This window comes from Octopus bimaculoides, chromosome 22 (assembly GCF_001194135.2).
Source record: "Octopus bimaculoides isolate UCB-OBI-ISO-001 chromosome 22, ASM119413v2, whole genome shotgun sequence".
In the NCBI taxonomy this organism is placed as follows: Eukaryota; Metazoa; Mollusca; class Cephalopoda; order Octopoda; family Octopodidae; genus Octopus; species Octopus bimaculoides.
Window position 1 is genome coordinate 25,269,322 of NC_069002.1, and position 19,299 is coordinate 25,288,620.

A 19,299-nucleotide genomic window follows, 5' to 3' on the forward strand; every position below is an offset into this window, starting at 1 on the left:
ACCCACCCACCCCCTCTGTTTTTCTATCTATCTATTTCTGCCTTTATGTGTGGTCAGTATGCAAATGTGCCAGCATAGATACAGGTGTAGCAATGTGGATAAGAAGTGCACTTCAGTGTCTTGTTTCTATGTGCAGCGCCTTGAGCAAGTGTCCTCTACTCTAGCTCCAGACCAGTCAAAGCCTCCTGGTTGGATTTGATTGACGAGTGTGTGTAATATATATATATATCATCATCATCATCATCATCATCATCTAACGTCCGCTTTCCATGCTAGCATGGGTGGGACGATTTGACTGAGGACTGGTGAAACCGGATGGCAACACCAGGCTCCAATCTAGTTTGGCAGAATTTCTACGGCTGGATGCCCTTCCTAACGTCAACCACTCCGAGAGTGTAGTGGGTGCTTTTACGTGTCACCCGTACGAAGGCCAGTCAGGCGGTACTGGCAACGGCCACGCTCAACAATTTCACATTAATGTGAGGGGTTACTCTATACATTTGTAAAGTACAAATTTATTCTTCAACAAGAATGTTGTTGACAGTGACTTCGAAGTTAACTGACTAAAACCTCAAAGTCACTGTCAACAATATTCTTGTTTAAAAATAAACATAAATATATATAGAGAGAGAGAGAAAGAGAGAGCCATAATGGACCATTGAACTCCGTACACTTTTCTCTCCATTTTTTTCCCTCTTAATCCTTTCTGTCGAAGAGCATTGGCTTGAAATGTAAAAGACTTTTCTTTTTGAGTGTTAAACTAATACACCTACTTGTTGTTCCTACACCTGTCTTCGTCTTTTGTTCTTTTGTAAATTTGAACTAATATATATATATGTGTGTACGTATGTATATGTATGTGTATATATATCCAAATTGTGGCAGGTAAAATTCAAGCTACATATGTTTCCTGCTCAAAGCTTACAAACTGCTCGAAGTAAAACCTTAAAATACTTCAAATACCTTAAAAACCTTTAAAATATCTTAAAGGCACAAAACAGACTGCGCATCATCATCATTTTGCGTCTGCTTTCCATGCTAGCATGGGTTAGACAGTTTGACTGGAACTGGCAAGCCGGAGAGCTATACCAAATTCCAGTCTGGTTTTGCATGCTTTCTATGGCTGAATGCCATTCTTAATGCCTACCATTCCAAGAGTGTAATGGGTGTTTTTATGTGCTACCAGCATCGGTCATCATTATGCTTTCACAGAGAAGAGTACAAACTTCCTACACTTAGATCCCTGATCTTATTACTATGTATATATGTGTGTGTGTGTGTGTGTGTGTTTGTCTATTTCCATCTCCTTACTTTGAAATTACATACTGATTGTAAACAAACATCATCAGCAAGCAAGTTAATGCTATTTGTCTGTAATGTCCTGCGAAACTATGTCCAGACTAAGAGAAAATATTACTTTGTTCAGCAGAAGGTGAATGTTGGTGACAGGAAGAGTATCCAGTTGTAGAAAATCAGTCTCGGTGAATTGCATCTAACCCATGCAAGCATAGAAAAATAGACGTTAAAATAAACAGTGATGATGCGTCAGGTGCTAGGTTTTGGGTTGTTATGATGGAAGTTGATTTTGCAATTGTGACTAATACTGAAATTTTGAGCTGAAATGTACCACTATTGGTACATTTCTAATCTAATATTTGTGTAACTTGCAACTTCCCATTTTTAAACTGCCTCATATTTACAGTTCTATATTTAAGAGATGAGGAATTATGTATATTATTTACATTTGACATATTTGTCCTCATCTTGTTTGTTGTTAACACAACATTTCAGCTGATATACCCTTCAGCCTTCATCAGGTGTCATGGAGAAATTTCAAACCTGGGTTCTCATTCCTAACGTATTTTTCAATGTTATTATTATTATTCAGGTCACTGCCTGGAATCAAACTCGAAATCTTGGGGTTAGTAGCCTGCACTCTTAACCAAACTATATGGCATAATGGTTAAGAGCGTAGGCTACTAACCACAAGATTCCAAGTTTGATTCCAGGCAGTGACCTGAATAATAATTTAATAATGATAATAATAATAATAACATCGCAAAAATACCTTAGAAATGAGAACCCAGGTTTGAAATTTTCGCAAGACACCTGATGAAGGCTGGAGGGTATATCAGCCGAAATGTTGTATTAACAACAAACTGGATGAGGACAAATATCCATCAAATGTAAATAATGTGACTCATAATTAATTCAGTATTTCCACCTTCACTTGATCACCCTTGGTGTTCTTTCCTCTCTTTCAGGTGAATGTCCTGCTACAAGCCTACATCTCACAATTGAAACTGGAAGGCTTTGCATTGATGGCTGACATGGTATTTATCACTCAGTCGGCCGGCCGGCTCATGAGAGCTATTTTTGAGATAGTCTTACATCATGGTTGGGCCCAGTTGGTAGACAAAGCCCTCACACTCTGCAAGATGGTTGACAAGCGAATGTAAGTTGAGATTCATTAATTTGTTTCATTTAGTGAAGGTGCATGGCTTAGTGGTTCAGGTGTTCAGCTTACAATCATAAAATTTGTTGTGCCCTTGAGCAAGGAACTTGATTTCACATTGCTGCAGTCCACTCAGCTGGCAAAAATGAGTTGTGCTTGTAATTCAAAAGGGTCAGCCTTGTCACATTCTTTGTTGCAACAAATCTCTCTGAGAACTACATTAAAGATATGTGTGTCTGTGGAGTACTTAGCCACTTCCACATTAATTTCACAGGCAGGTTGTCATCTTATCCGACTGAGCGCCAGTTGTAACGTATTTTGTATTTAACAAAGAAAGCTGTACATTAGCAGTTGTTACAGCAATAAAGAAAATGGCATACAGCATTACGTTCTGAGTTCAACTCCTGCTAATGCCAATATTGTCTGTTTTCCTTCTAGGTTCAATGAAATAAACTACCAGTCGAGTGATGAGCTCAGTTCAACCCTTTTTGTATCAACTCACTTGAAACTGTCCCTCATTCTTTGATACAAACTTCCTGTTTAAAGTTATTTTAATCACAGCCTCTCATCAGAATGTCATGTTCATTTATACCCCAGACACCAGATAATGACAAAATTATTTTACTAAATTTTTAATTATTTTCAAAATTACTTGAAACAAAGACAATGTCTTTCAACAGAGATATGGTAACAAAAGAGCCAAACCGTTTGGTACCAATTCACCAGAGACTACCCTTGGTTCTATGGTGCAAACTTTCTAATTTAAAGAAATCTAAATTTAAAATTTCCCATTAACATTTCATGTCAATCTATGTCCCAAGTACAGCTTAATAACGACAAAATTATTTTAATAAATTTTTTTTATTATTTTCAAAATTAATTGAAACAAAGGTAGTTTATTGTAACAGAATTATGGTAACGAACGGGTTAATCAACTAACCTCTTCCCACAATTTTGTGACCATTTTCTGCATAATAAATCATTAACTGAAAGAGGTACAGGGATTGTTCATAGAGAATCAATAAGTGATCAAGGCTGGAGTATTTTCTGGACATAAAGAGGAAACGTGGGGTTACCACAAAAATCATCAAATATTGATGGTGGTAGGGTTAGCATGGACAATCCTACCATAACTTGAGGCTGGTTCAACAATAAGCAGAGTTTGCATGGTATGTAGTGTATGAGTCTGGATTAAATACAGTTGGAATGGTTAATTATGTTGACGATTGGGGACTTGGGGATTTATTAAAGCCGAAGGGCAAGATGGGGCCAGGAACTGTTTTATTGGCAATGGCCTGCATCTAACAGAGTTCAGTGAGTTCAAGACAGATATTGAAATTGCTCTGCTTCTTCTCAAGATCAAAACCTTGATGGCATTTGTTTACATTTTTCATGTGGTAGAGCAACCTGCTAGAAATACCAACCTAATATCCCTATTTTCAAAGAACAGGGAAGGTAAATATTGGATAATGTAGTCCTGAATACATAAGTGGAGGGGGTGGTCACAAGTGGCACACTTATGACTATAGTTGGGCTCAATCACCAATTGACCAAAGGTGTAACACATTACCATTTAAACCAGCCACATCAGGCCCAAATATTCTACTAGGTTTATGCTTAAAACTGGCCAGATCTGGCCTCTTACACCTACACTACAATGTCACAGTAAAAATAAACAAGCAATACATTTTATAGAATAATCTGAATGTTAAAGGGTTAAAACAGTTGTGGTTTGGGTTCTCTTTTTTTATATATGTTCTAAGGTAAATAAATATGAAAAATATATTGAAAAACTTTGCTTATGTTGTCTTATTAACCCTTTAGTAATTAATCTAGCCATATCCCAGCTCAAATATTCTATCTGTTTTATGTTCAAACTAGCCAGATCCAACCTTTCACACCTACCCTACAATGTAATTCTAAATATAAACAATCACATCATTGAAATTCCAAACCTATGAAACAGCAGTTGATCAATTCAAAACAATATGAATAGATAAGCATTAGATTTGACAAAATACCTTGAATGGTAAAGGGCTAAACTAACTGATGTTTTTTTTTTTTATTCCAGGTGGCAATCCATGAGCCCTCTGCGTCAGTTCCGGAAAATTCCTGAGGAAGTAATTAAGAAAATAGAGAAGAAGAATTTCCCCTTTGACCGTCTGTACGATTTGAACCCTAACGAAATTGGTGAGTTCATACGAATGCCAAAGATGGGCAAGACCATCCACAAATACGTGCACCAGTTTCCCAAACTGGAACTTTCGGTTCATATCCAACCAATCACACGATCCACCCTCAAAGTCGAACTGACCATCACTCCTGATTTCCAATGGGAAGAGAAGGTTCATGGCCACTCTGAGGTGAGTCTTTCATTTATTAATCTTCAACAACGTATGTAAGTGCAAGCATGGCTGTGTAGTTAAGAAGCTTGCTTTCCAACCATGTGGTCATGGGTTCAGTCCCACTGTCCAGCACCAAGAAGCTTGCTTCTCAACTACATGGTTCCAGGTTCAATCCCACTGTGTGGTAGCTTGGGCAGGTGTTTTCAACTACAGCCTCAGGCCGACCAAATCCTTGTCAGTAGATGATGATTTATATATATATATATATGTGTGTGTGTGTTTTTGTGCCTGTGTTTGTCTCCACCACCACTTGACAACTGGTGTTGGTGTGTTTATGCCCCCATAACTTAGCAGTGCAGCAAAAGAGACCAATAGAATAAGCATCAGGTTCAAGAAGAAAATAAGTATTAGGCTCAATTTGTTTGGCTAAAATCCCTCAAGGTGGTGCTCCAACATGGCCACAGTGTAATGACTGAAACAACTGAAAGATAAAAGATAAAACAGATATCCTTGGACTGACCAAAACCATGCGAGTGGATTTGATGGACGGAAACTGAAAGAAGCTCATCTGTTTGTGTGTGTGTGTGTGTGCATTTGTCTTGTCTTGACATCACACAATAGATGTAATGAAGCCTTGTTGTTATTCACACAGTGCCATTTTGTTTCCTGTCTGGTCATGGTGAAATATTTCCCTTTGCTTGATAAACAGGAAGGGCATCCAGCCATAGAAAATCTACTTCATTTGAGATTCTGTCTGACAAAGCAGCCAGTACACACTATGGAGTGGTTGGCATTAAGTAAGAAGGGCATCCAGCCATAGAAACCATGCCGGAACTGACAATGGACCTTGGGTCAACCCATGCCAGCATAGAAAACAGTCATTAAAGGATGATGGTGATATTACAAGCATGGAGAAGTAGATATTAAAACAAAATAAGTCTTTCTAATTTTGACACAAGGCCAGCAATTTTAGGGGTTGGGGTCAGTCAGTCACATCAACCCCAGTGTTCAACTAGTACTTATTTTATTCACCCTGAAAGGAAAAAAGGCAAAGTCAACCATGGTGGAATTTGAACTCAGAACATAAAGAGCCAAGAGAAAAGCCACTAAGTATTTTGTCTGATTTACTAATGATTGTACCTTTTCACCGCATTAATAATAATAATTATTATTATTTCAAATTTTTGCTACAAGGGCAGTTTGTGGGAAGGTGGGGATTTGTCAATTACATCAACTCCAGTGTTCAACTGGTACTTATTTTATCGACCCTGAAAGGATGAAAAGCAAAGTTGACCTCGGCGGAATTTGAACTCAGAATGTAGCAACAGGTGAAATACCGCTAAGCATTTCGTCAAGCGTACCAATGATTCTGCCAGCTCACCACCTTAATAATAGTAATCCTTTCTACTATAGGCACAAGGCCTGACATTTTGTAGGAGGGGACTAGTTGATTATATCAACCCCCAGTACTTGACTGGTACTTAATTTAGTGAAGCACCAGGGTCAATAAAATCAACTAGTCCCCCTTCCCCAAATTTCAGGCCTTGTGCCTAGACTAGAAAGGATAATAATAGAATGTTTTGCAAATGTGTGTGTAAAGTAATTTTTTTAAAAATGTTTTCCATTGACCAATATTGTTATATTCTGCTATTTACCGATTCTTGTTTTCTGGTTCTTCAGGCTTTCTGGATTCTGATTGAAGACGTTGACAGTGAGGTTATCCTTCATCATGAATATTTCTTACTAAAAAGGTAAATGGAAATCAACTTAATAATTCATCATCATCATCATTGTTTAACATCCGTCTTCCATGCTAGCATGGGTAGGACAATAATTGTTGTCATTAAAGTTAACATTGGCACCAGCTGACAATGTAGAATCCAGGCTCTGGAGCTGTAATTGTAGCTAGATTCATCATATCAGTGATTAAAGTTTTCTCTTACATCCTTTGTAAGACAAATGAAATGCTGCTAAGCATCTTGTCTGGCCTGCTAAAGATTCTTCCAGATTGTACCAAATAATTATAATATTGATTTCAAATTTTGGCACAATGTTAGCAGTTTTGGGGGAGGAGGTAAGTCAATTATATCAACCCCAGTATTGAACTGGTACTTATTTTCATCGTCGTCGTTTAACATCCAATTTCCATGCTGGTATGAGTTGGATGGGCTGACTGAGGGCTGGCGAGCCAGGAGGCTGCACCAGGCTCCAATCCGATCTGGCAATGTTTCTACAGCTGGATGCCCTTCTTAACGCCAACCATTCCAAGAGTGTAGTGGGTGCTTTTTACGTGCCACCGGCACGAGGGTCAGTCAGGCGGTACTGGCAATGACCATGCTCAAATTTGTGCTTTTTACATGCCACCAGCATAGGAGCCAGTCAAGTCGCACTGGCATTGACCAATCTCGGATGGTGCTTTTTAGGTGCCACCGGTGCAGGAGCCAGTCAGGCAGCACTGGCAACAATCACACTCAAGTGGTGCTTTTTACATGCCACTGGCATCTACCATGCACAAATGGTGCTTTTTAATTGCCAATCAGGTGGTACGGTCATTGGCCACGATGACTTATTTTATCGACCCCTAAAGGATGGCAGAACTCAAAACATAAAGACAAATGAAATTCGACAAAGCATTGACCTCCATCTAGGGCTTCTCAAGAACCCCTACGGGCCCAGGATTACTTTGACCTACAGATGCATGCTGATAATAGACCCATTCACTCTTGCCATTTCCATTGCTGTCTTACTGGAGGTGTGGGGCAGCTCTACATCTACCCTCGCCTTCTTTTCCCATTAGAACTTGAAAAATTCAACGAAGGTGTGAAAAACGGTTATGGGTTAATGACAAGAAAGGCATCCAACTGTAAAACAATGCATCGATAATATATTTGTCTAACCCATGATGCCATGGAAAAAAAAGAAAAATGTTAAAACAAATGAATCTGTTATATCTCAATAATGTTTTTCTACAATCTGGAAATACACGGATAGCAAGAGTCATCAAGTTATTTTCTAATCTGTAAAGAATATTCAAGTTATTTCCAATTCTATAAAAGTAATCAAGTTATTTTCCATTCCATTTAGCAAATTTAACCAAGATGAACATGTGGTGAAATTCTTTGTTCCTGTATTTGAACCTCTTCCACCACAATATTTCATCAAAGTCATATCAGATAGATGGATTGGTAAGTCCTTCTCCGGTTTTGTATTTAGCTTGTAAGATTCTTTATGTGAATCCGTATGTTGAAACAATTTTTTTTTTTTGTGTCTAGGGAGGGTCATTATGCCAATATAATTAACACACACACACTGGTTCAATTCCACTCATTTATAAAATATCCAATTTTTCTGTCAAAGTTCTTTTGTTGCTTTTTTGCAACCTTCTCAGTGACTATCAACTCTGTCCATTATATGTCCGTTATTGACTCTGCCCTCTATAACGGACAGAGTTGATAGTTACTGAGTCTCTGAGAAGGTTGCAAAAATGCGAGGAAAGAACTTTGACCAAAAAAATTGGATATTTTATAAATGAGTGGAATTAAACCAGTGTGTGTGTGTGTTAATTATATTGGTATGAGGACTTCCCTTAGGCACAGCAAAATAAGTTCTTCTCTTTCTTTGGTATTTGGTAAAGAATTCTTTTGCATTAAAAAGAGAGCAAAAAGTATTGAGTGTGGTTAATGTTGCAAACTTCAAAGGAAGTGTGTGTTTTCCCACCAAACTGTTTGGCCAAAAGTTCTAGAAGGGTGGCTTACGGCTATAAAAGCTGGTAAATTCAACTTCAGGCCAGAGCTACTCAGCTGTGTAGAAGAATCTGTCTCTTGTCTCAACAACATGATCTCTTCCCCTCTTTTACTTTTCTTATGTAACATGCTTATGTCCTACTCATCGAGCAGCACCAACCTTCACATATATTGTTGTGTAATGCACATTAATTTTATGCAGTGATAAATTTCTTTCACTACTTTCATGATATCTAGCAAGTCATATTACAGATTCCTGTTATGTTTGTTTAACATTGTTCTGTTAATATATTAGGTGTCCATTTGTGAATATAAACAATGCCAGTTAATAGAATATTTGAAAGCTCATTTAAATTTTAGTGTAGTCTGTCTTCACGCACAACCTGCATAACATTGTGAACAGCCAACGAAGAATATATGACAAACCCCACCACACTAAAATAGTAATGTTGATGTTGAAGACTGGACTATGGTCAAAGCAGCTATTGCAAAAGCTGAACATTCCACAAACACCTTTGCTCCAGGTTTTTCTTTAATTTCCAGGTGCTGAAACCCAATTACCAGTGTCATTTCGTCACCTGATCCTGCCAGAACGGTACCCTCCTGCCACAGAACTTCTCGATCTTCAACCATTGCCTGTTTCTGCTTTACGAAATGCCACTTTTGAGGCTCTTTACAGTGAGAAGTTCCCATTCTTCAATCCAATTCAGACACAAGGTTTTTATTTTTTTTATTTTTCATTTTTTTTCTTTCCTTCTTTTTGTTTGTTGTTGAGGTGAAATTGTCCAATAGATAATCAACTGAAGAGTCCATCCCTGTAAATATGTTCCTTTAGGCAAGAGACATGGCCTAGTTTACCTAGCTGTAGATATGTTCCATTAAATAGTAGAGGTTTACCACAATAAAAGCAGTCACAACACTACAGTTATTGTTTCACCGGTTCACGGTATTATGTCCAAAAGAGATTTTGAGTTCTCTTGTTGTCATTAAAAGGCCCAAATGTTCTATAGTGATAGGTATAGTCTTGAACCCTCTTCAACAGAGTGAAATGGTTTTTAGATAGATTTTCTCCAACTTCACTGAATTGGTCAGACAAATATTTCAGTGGGTCTGCCTCGATCAAATGGATAATCCACTGATTATGTTTATTAGATATTCAAACTTCACCATAAAGTGATTTGAATCCTATAATCTGTATTTCCCTCAACAGCCATTTTAATGTCTCCAGTTGTCTTGTCTGTTATTTTATCATTGACTAACTCATATCTGCGAAACTGATTCACAATTGTTTTTTAACTAATTCCACCAAATTACAGAATATTCTGATTTCATATCCTGAGAAATATTATTTGTATAGTTATGAATCTCCATTTATATATATTTATCACCCTCATCTTCATCCCATCTCTTATCTTTTGTGGCTCATGATAGGTCTTGTGACCATACTAGGTCAGGTCAGGTCTGGTCTGGTATGGTGACATGTGCCATTGTTGCACATTGCTGCGAACACCATTTGTTGCTATTTAATCAGGTCATCTTGGGTAACCCTCCAAGCAGTGTCCCAGTCAATTCCCTTCTCTGCAAGATTCTTCATCTGCCGTGACCATGTGGCATGTTGTCAACTAGCACGAGCTGTTGCCTTAGCTGGATCCTTGGAACACGATATGCAGGATCCAACTCAGAAAATCAAACAACTTGACCAAACAGCTGCATGGGGACCAACATGCCAAAGAATAGACCCATCGTTCCTTCTGTGTCGTAAAAAGTTGACTAAAAGAGGTTGAGGTAAGATTTGCACTCTGACCTCATAAAACCTTCACCAGCAAAGACTACCCAATCAGACCCATCAAGTTTTCTCCTGCAGGGCATCACTGTGGCTGCCTGTAAGGCACTTCACGTGAAGTGACTGGGGCAAAGCAGTCAGGACCTCCATCCACTGAACAGGGAAAACCCTGGGCAGGTAGGGTTGGAGGATTGTTGCCTAAGTGGTGTAACTGGTATCATCCACCAGGAATAGGGAATCTCAGTCTAACCTGATGAGGATTATTTGGGCAGGGACCTGCAATGATCTCACTTTGAGAGATGACTCCCATACTGGGTAGAGAATTCTTTTTTTTTTTTTGTCTGATGCCTTATTGGAAGCAGGAGGGTACTATAACTAAGATTCTAAAGCGGATTTGCATGAGAAACAGGTGGGATTGAAGAAATTGAAATTTTAAAAATGTTCTGTTGCAATTCTCTAAGTATTTTTCTTATTTTTTTCTTTGTCTTTCACTGAAACAATTAGTTTTTAACGCCATCTACAACAGTGACGACAATGTTTTTGTCGGAGCACCATCAGGAAGTGGCAAAACTATTTGTGGAGAATTTGCAGTTCTACGAATGTTGTCCCAGAACCCTGATGGCAGATGTGTTTATGTGACATGTTTGGAAACTCTTGCCCAACAGGTTTGTTATACTTTAAGATTTCATATTTGTTCCAGTGCTGGTGCCAAGAAAAAGAGCACCTGGTGCACTCTGTAAAATGGTTGGTGTTAAGAAGGGCATCCAGCCCTGGAAACCATGCCAAAACAGACAAAGGGGCCTGGTGCAGCTCTCTGGCTTGTCAAATTGTCTAGCCTAGTGATTCACAACATGGGGCATATGCCCTACCAATGGAGCCTGAAAAAATTGTTGACGGCCATGATGCCGTAGTTGCCAGGCACAAGGTTCTTGTTAAAATGGTTCACTTTTATTTTCTTCGTCAATAATGCTCTTTTTTTTTTATTCAGTTCTTAATAAGAGAGTTACCAGTGGATTTTTTTCTGTTAAATTATTGTGATAAAATATTAAAAATTAAGTTGTTTTTTTCCAACCACCATTGGGGCATACATTTTCCTTGAAAGTTAAAGTGGGGCCAGAGGATGGGAAACACTGTTCTAACCCATGCCAGCATGTAAAATGGATGTTTGAATGGTTGTGGCAGTGGCTGTCATCGTTATTATCATCCACTGCAAAGTTTGCCCTGAATAAGTCCTTTGGGTGAGGGGACTAATTAATATTAGCTTTACTTTTAACCCTTTTGATACCAATCTATCCGAGACCATCCCTCATTCTAAAATCATATAAATTTAAAACTTTCCTATGTTCCAAACACCAGCTTTAAAATGAGTGATATTTTCCTAAATTCTTCATTATTTTCTAAATTAATTGAAATGAAAGCAGTGTCTTTAAATAATAAAAAATATGATAACAAAAGAGTTAATTAAGATAAGTCTTAATGTGATGCATTTCAGTGTCACTGAGATGCTATTAAGATCAGTCTCAATGTTGTTTGTTTGTTAACATCAATAGGCGCCGATGTGGTTGTGTGGTTAAGATCTTTGCTTCCAAACCACATGGTTCAGGGTTCAGTTTTACTGCATGTCACCTTGGACAAGTGTCTCCTAATCTAGCCTCAGGCTGACCAAAGCCTTGTGAGTGGATCTGATAGGGGGAAACTGAAAGAAACCTGTTGTATGTGTGTGTGTGTGTTTGTGTCTATGTTTGTCCCCCACTACTGCTTGGCAGTGCTGATGTGCTTATGTCCCCATAACTTAGCAGTTCAACAAAAGAGCCCAATAAAATGAGTACCAGGCTTTCAAAAGTAAGTGCTGGAGTCGATACATTTGACTAAAAATTGTTCAAGCTGGTGCCCCAGCATGGCCACAGTCTAATGACTGAAGCAAGTAAAAGATAAAGATATCCCTTGCTAGCCTGGATGTGGACGAAGAGTTATTTTGAGGCAGGAAATTACTGCTGGGTACTCTCTCTGTCACCAACCCTTGCCAGTTTTTCAGAGCAGACAGTCATAATGTCCACCCCATTAGCACTGTTTTACTCAACTAGAGACAAGGTAGAAGAATATCCATACACACACACACACACACACACACACACACATGATGAGAAGATTTTAAAAATTTAGTTCCCTAACTAATGTTATTGTTGCAATAGATACCAAATTCTTTATTTTCATCTGCCTGACAGACAATTTAATTATTCTTATATTTATTTATTTATTTATTGAACTCTTTTTTTTTTTTTTCAGACCTACACCGATTGGTACAACAAGTTCTGTCTCCAGATGGGCAAAAGAGTTGTGTTGCTGACAGGTGAAACTGCCACAGATCTCAAACTACTTGCTAAAGTTAGTATCTTGCTTATTAATTTATACAATTAATCATTTGTGAAGTCTCTTACAAATTAGTCTGCACTGGCTACACACTGTGGAGCAGCTGGTGAGAGGACGGGCATCCAGCAGCTAAATGTTACATACTACCACTACCCTATAAAAAAAAGAAGGACTCCCAATAAAGAAATGACTATGATGACCCTTCCGATCCATGCCAGCATGGAAAGTGAATGTAAAGTGACGATGATGATGATGGTGCTGCCACTGCAGCTACTGGCATTAATGACATTCATCCACCATATGTTAAGATGGTACCAATGTTTATATTGACATTTGGTTTGCCCTGGTCCAAAGAAATTATCAATTATCTAAAAACAGTTATTCATTCAAATGTAGATTTTTTTTTAAATTTATTTATATGAAATTAAATATATTTTTGGAGGTTTTTTTATAACAAAAATTTTATTTATTTTTTTTTGTCTTTGTTCTTTGAATTTTAGGGTAACATAATAATCAGCACACCTGAGAAGTGGGATGTGCTTTCTCGGCGCTGGAAACAGAGGAAGAATGTACAGAGTGTCAATCTATTTATTATTGATGAGCTTCATTTGATCGGAGGTGATGTTGGCGTAAGTACATCCTATTGATCTTTTAACACTCTCCTTTTGACTTACCTTTATCAATGTCTTGTGTCTCTTTGAACACCTGAGTAGACACAAAACATTGATAAAATTGTGTGTGGAAGGCCCATGGCCTCGTGGCTAGGATGTTGAACTTACAATTGTCAGATTGTGGGTTTGATTCCCTGGCTGGGCAGCATGTTGTGTTCTTGAGCAAAACACCTCATTTCACATCACACTCCGACTTTATAAAACCCTCACCAGCCATGACTACCACACAGACTCATGGGTTGTAGGATTGTCACCTGAGTGGTGCAGAGACATCATCTGCCAGGAGTAAGGAATCACCAACAAATGGTAGATGCAGCAACGAGTTGTTAGAGTACATGGCCCCTGCCAACCATTGAGGGAAGGGGCAAGTTGATTATATCAACACCAAGTATTTCACAGATGTTTATCTTATCGACTCTCAAAACCTGAAAGGCATAGTGAATGGGGACAGCATTTGAACTTGTAATACCAAGAGCCAAAAGAAATGCCACTGAGCACTTTGTCCATTGCAGTAATGATTCTGTTAGTTTACCTCGTTAATAATAACGATGGACTCTCTTGTCGAAGATGATGTTTGAGCATTCAGCCTTTTTGCCAAACGACCTGCACAAATGATTTGTTTATAAGGATGAAATGTTTGTGCCAAACATTAGCTCACCTGCCCCGCCATCAAATCAACATTGTCTGAACAGGTGCACTGTGTATGTGATGAAGTGTTTTGCTGAAGGACACAGCGCACCACCCAGTCTAGAAATTGAATTCACGATCACTAGATCATGAGTGCAACACCCTAACCACTAAGCCATGTGCCTTCACTATTAATGATAATAATGATAATCCTTTCTACTATAGGCACAAGGCCTGAAATGTGGTGGGTGGTGGGAGAGATAAGTCAATTACATTGACCCCAGTGTTTTATTGGTACTTTATTTATCGACTCCGAAAGGATGAAAGGCAAAGTTGACCTCAGCAGAATTTGAACTCAGAGCATGAAATTGATGAAATACCACTAAACATTTCGCCTGGTGTGCTAACCATTCTGTCAACTCACCACCTTATTAATAATAATAATAATAATAATAATAATAATGGTAATGATAATAAAAATTCTTAATTCTTTATAATTTTGGCGCAAGGGCAGAAACTTTTAGGGGAAGAAGTAAGTTGATTAATCAGCTCCTAGCTTCTGTGGAATTTGAACTCAGGACCTAAAGAACCTGAGCAAACATTGCTAGACATTTTGTCTGATGCTCTAATGGTTCTGCCAGTTAACAATCTTGACCAACCTTAATATAAAGTAATACAAAGCTACCCTCTGAAGAATTTGAAAATGAAATGGTAAAGGGTGAAACTTGAGACTGTTTTCTCATGTCTTCTACTTCACCCCCACCCCCTTATACACCTTCTCCTTTACTCTTTCTCTCTCTCTTTCTATTTACAGCCAGTTTTAGAAGTGATCTGCTCTCGAATGAGATACATTTCTTCTCAACTAAACCGGAATATTCGAATTGTGGCTTTGAGCTCATCGTTGTCCAATGCTAAGGACATCGCACAATGGCTCGGCTGCAGTACGGGAGGCTTTTTCAATTTCCATCCAAATGTTCGGCCAGTTCCTCTGGAATTGCATATACAGGTAATCTTTGAATCTAAACATTCAAACAATCCTTCTGATGAATTCTTTATATCATTATCATCTTTCTTTTATTTTCTCTTCATTTTTTCTTCCTCTGTTGCCTTCAACTTTCGTCTTTTTCCGTCTTACTTCTTTTTCTCACCTTTTTCTTGTTTCCTAAATTTTTAAAAATTTTATTCTTAATTTTTAGAGTTTTTTTCTAATTGTTTTTGTAATTTATTTTGATTTTTACTTAATAATTTTCTTTTTATTTATATCACTGCAGGGTTTTAATATCAGCCACAATGCATCCCGCATCGTTGCCATGTCCAAGCCTACCTACCAAGCCATCCTGCGGCATTCCACTAAGAAACCTGTCCTGGTGTTTGTTCCATCTCGCAAACAAACTCGCCTCACTGCCATCGACATTTTGACCTTTTGTGCAGCTGACATGCAGCCCAATCATTTCTTGCATGTGCCACAAACCGATCTGGATCCTTTTGTTAACAAGATCAATGATAAGGTATGTATAGGTTTGTGTATATGTAAAGAAGTGCTGCTCTCTAACTGTGGAACCTGTGGTAGAGGTAGACCCAGGAAGACATGGGATGAAGTGGTGAAACATGTTCTTTGAACTCTGAGCCTCGCAGGGGCAATGACTAGTGACTGAAACCTTTGGTAATAAGCTGTGCTTGAGAAGACCCGTCAAGACAAGTGAAATTGATGTCATGGCTGATGCTGGTGTCACGCAAAGAGCATCTTTCGAGTGTTAGGCCTCACGGAGGGAACGACCGAGATCTTTGGCATTATGTCCTGCTTGAGAAGACCCTTCAAGCCGAGCAAAATTGCAGTCATGGCAGATACTGATATCACACAAATGGCACGTGTGCCGGTGGCCCATAAACGCACCCATTACACTCTCAGAGTGGTTGGTGTTAGGGAGGGCAGCCAACCGTAGAAAACCATGTGAAATCAGACTGGAGTCTGGTGCAGCCAGCCTTCAAGTGTACCAGCCCTGGCCAAACCGTCCAACCTATGCCAGCATGAACAACAAACGTTAAATGATGATATGTATACAGTCTGATCTGCATCATTTTATTAATAATATTAATGGTAAAATACATATAGGTGTGTGTGAATATATATAGTCTGATCTGGGTCATTTTGATAATATTAATGGTAAGGTATGTGATGATGAGGAAGTGTGTCTATGCTTGTAATCCGATCTGGAGTCTTTTATTAATATGATTAATGATAAGGTATACATAAGTGAATGTATGCAGTTGTTTGGCTTTTCATGTCAGTAAGAATGAGAATGTATTTTCACAAATTGAATTCTTACACTTCATGCAATCAAGCTACTTAATCTTTGTCATTTTTTTAAAATTTCAATTATTATTCTTGTGCTTTTTTTATATATCATCATCATTTAACGTTTGTTGTCCATGCTGGCATGGGTTGGTAAGCTGGAAGGCTGCATCAAGTTTCAGTCTGATTTGGCATGGTTTTCTACGGTTGGGTGCCCTTCCTAATGCCAACCACTCCAAGAGTGTAATGGGTGCTTTTACGTGCCACCAGTGTCTGCCACGACTGCAATTTTGCTCGGCTTGATGGGTCTTCTTCTCAAGCACGACATAATGCCAAAGGTCTCGGTCATTGCCTCCGGGGGGCCCAGCATTCAAAAGGAACTCAGCCACTTTGCCTCCAGGAGGCCCAACACTTGAAAAGAACTCAGCCACAACTTCTTAAATTTTCCCATCCATGTTGTTCTGTTAAATTTAATTTGAGCTTCCTCCCTACTCCCTCCTAGAACCTAGTCGTGTTAGCTCGGAAGCCAAGTCGCACCAGTTAAAATAGTTTATTGAGATTGAATATCTAGTTGTGCAGACATGTGATACAAAGAAAGATGTATGCAAGGTCAGAGATGTGAGGTTGTTCATGGAGAGGTCCTTTACAGAAAGCAGACAGGACAAAGTGCTAAGTCTGTGTGTCAGGTTGTATAAACGTGAGTTGAAGGAGAATTGATTTGTTGGTTCTGAGTTTGGCCTGTAGGGTTAAAGAATGTCCAGGTAGTGTTCTTGTTTGTTTTGTTGATGTCGGGATGGTTTGTGTCTGTCTGTGTCAATTACTATTAGGTTTTTATTTGATTGTTACTTTGGATGTTTGATGACATTTGCTCTTCTGAAAACATGTTATTGTGGTCTTGCTGGAAAGAGTTGTTCTTTTTGTTCTTTTTCCTTTTTTCTGTTTTTTTGTTTGTTTTTTTTTATTCTGATGGTGGTGGGGGTCATTTATTTCGGCCATTTATATTCATTCCTACTCTGTTTGTTTGGGTGAAATGGGTTTTTTTTACATATTTTAAAAGCATCTGTTTTTGCAGTCAGTTACTCTTCCTAACCCAAATTACTTCATCCCTGAATAAAGAAAACTTTCAGGGGTTTTTTTTTTTTTTTTTTTTCATGAACCTACAACTGGAAAGTCCACCATCTTAACCTTGGATTCATTGTATCTATAATGAATTATCTATTATGCACATTATATGTGTAAAATTTGGATTTTATTTTTCATCTATGTATATATATATATATATATATATATATTTATTTTAAATGTACATATATTTTATATATGACAGACTTTAAGAGAGACTCTATGCAATGGTGTAGCATATCTGCATGAAGGACTCAACGATACCGAACGCAAAGTGATTGAGCAACTTTTCATGAGTGGAGCAATACAACTGGTGGTAGCTTCCCGCAATCTTGCCTGGGGGATGACCATGACGTCTCATCTGGTCATTGTGATGGACACACAGTACTACGATGGCAAAGCACACTCGTAAGTAATCGTTTCAAGTTATATATGTGAGATCTGGCTGTGTGGTTAAGAAGCTTGCTTCCCAGTCACTGGGTTTGGGGTTCAGTCCCACCTGCATGGTTTTGGGGCGAGTGTCTCCTAAGCTGGCCAAAGCTCTGTAAGTGAATTTTGTAGATGGAAACTGAAAGAAGCCTGTTGTATACTTTGCATGTGTCTGTGTTAGTATCTACATATCTTGACATAGGATGATAGCTGTAAATGAAAGTCACTGCCCTCTCTCTCTTCCCCCCCCTCTCTCTCCTCCAGTTCTCACATCCTTAATGTTCCGCTGGGTAAAAGGGTAGGAGGGTAAAACAGTACCTATCACTACTTGCCTATATTCTCTGTCAAACAGACCACTAAGGTTTGTTTTTTAAAATAATGAAAAAGCTAGTTAAAAACTATGTCATTAAGTTGATATTTGGGAAAATATGAAATATTGAAGAAAAGTTTTAATTTACAAGAGATCATTTTAAAGCAATGTCATTCATTATGTTGCTTGGAAACTGGTGAGTGTTGGCCCAGAAGAATAGCATTCCCATGAAGAAACTTGTCTAAAAGTCTTACACAGTGGCACTGAACCCAAATCTCTTGATTATTAATTGAACTTCTTAGTCTTCGTTAAGAACAATTCTGGACTGTTTAAAACTACTATTTAGCCGGGGATTATGCAAGTGTGTTTGTACAGACATTCATTCATGCATGCATGCAAGCAATACACACAAGTGATCAATTGAACAGATTGTCTATAAAACCAAATGGGTGTATAGGAACTAGCACCTACACACCCATTCGGTTTTACTGACAATCTGTTCATTTACTCATTTGCTCATCTGCTCAATTGATCACCTGTTCCTATTTGCTTATATGCTTCCATACCCTTGTTTTTGCAATTACCAATTACTAACTCTTTCCACTTGATAACCTGTACCACTAATACATGTGTGTGTATCAATCCAATACATTCGAATAAATAGACATGCTGGAATGTTTACCAGCTGATGTCTGTCGATTTCAAATCCTCTCCACTTTCTTATTTGCCATGTAAATCAAGGGTAAACCACTTTTTACCCCCACCCATATATAGTACTCAGTTGTGAGATTGTCATGCAATAACTAGCACTTGGGTATGAATAACTGGGTACACTACCAGCTGTATATTGGATAGGTACTATCCCCTAGTTGGTTTTTCAACCTCTAACTCACACAGAAATATATGTATATGTATATATTACATATGTATATACACCGCTATACTCTGGTGTTTTGTGAAATTTTTTCTGGAGAACATTATTTTTCTTTGTGGTTGGGTCATTGATGACCTCTTTCTAGCATATAGGATGTCCACCTAGTGGTCATCCCTTCTTATACACATGTAATACAATTTTTCTGAATTTTCAGATTTTTTATATGCTAGGCCACTTGGTTTTAAATTGAATTAATATTCAATTTATCACCCACTAT

At 38.3% G+C, this 19,299-nt stretch overlaps 1 protein-coding gene across 1 annotated transcript in view; it reads left to right on the forward strand.

Moving 5' to 3' along the window:
- LOC106873134 (U5 small nuclear ribonucleoprotein 200 kDa helicase) overlaps window positions 1-19,299 on the forward strand; it is a 69,308-nt gene that overhangs the window by 34,170 nt on the left and 15,839 nt on the right. Inside the window, exons 24-34 of the mRNA XM_014920360.2 lie at window positions 2,265-2,455; window positions 4,527-4,818; window positions 6,481-6,551; window positions 7,885-7,985; window positions 9,087-9,260; window positions 10,831-10,991; window positions 12,613-12,711; window positions 13,197-13,325; window positions 14,809-15,000; window positions 15,266-15,502; window positions 17,615-17,817. Of these exons, the coding sequence (XP_014775846.1) occupies window positions 2,265-2,455; window positions 4,527-4,818; window positions 6,481-6,551; window positions 7,885-7,985; window positions 9,087-9,260; window positions 10,831-10,991; window positions 12,613-12,711; window positions 13,197-13,325; window positions 14,809-15,000; window positions 15,266-15,502; window positions 17,615-17,817 (1,850 nt within the window). The remainder of the gene's footprint in view (window positions 1-2,264; window positions 2,456-4,526; window positions 4,819-6,480; window positions 6,552-7,884; window positions 7,986-9,086; window positions 9,261-10,830; window positions 10,992-12,612; window positions 12,712-13,196; window positions 13,326-14,808; window positions 15,001-15,265; window positions 15,503-17,614; window positions 17,818-19,299) is intronic.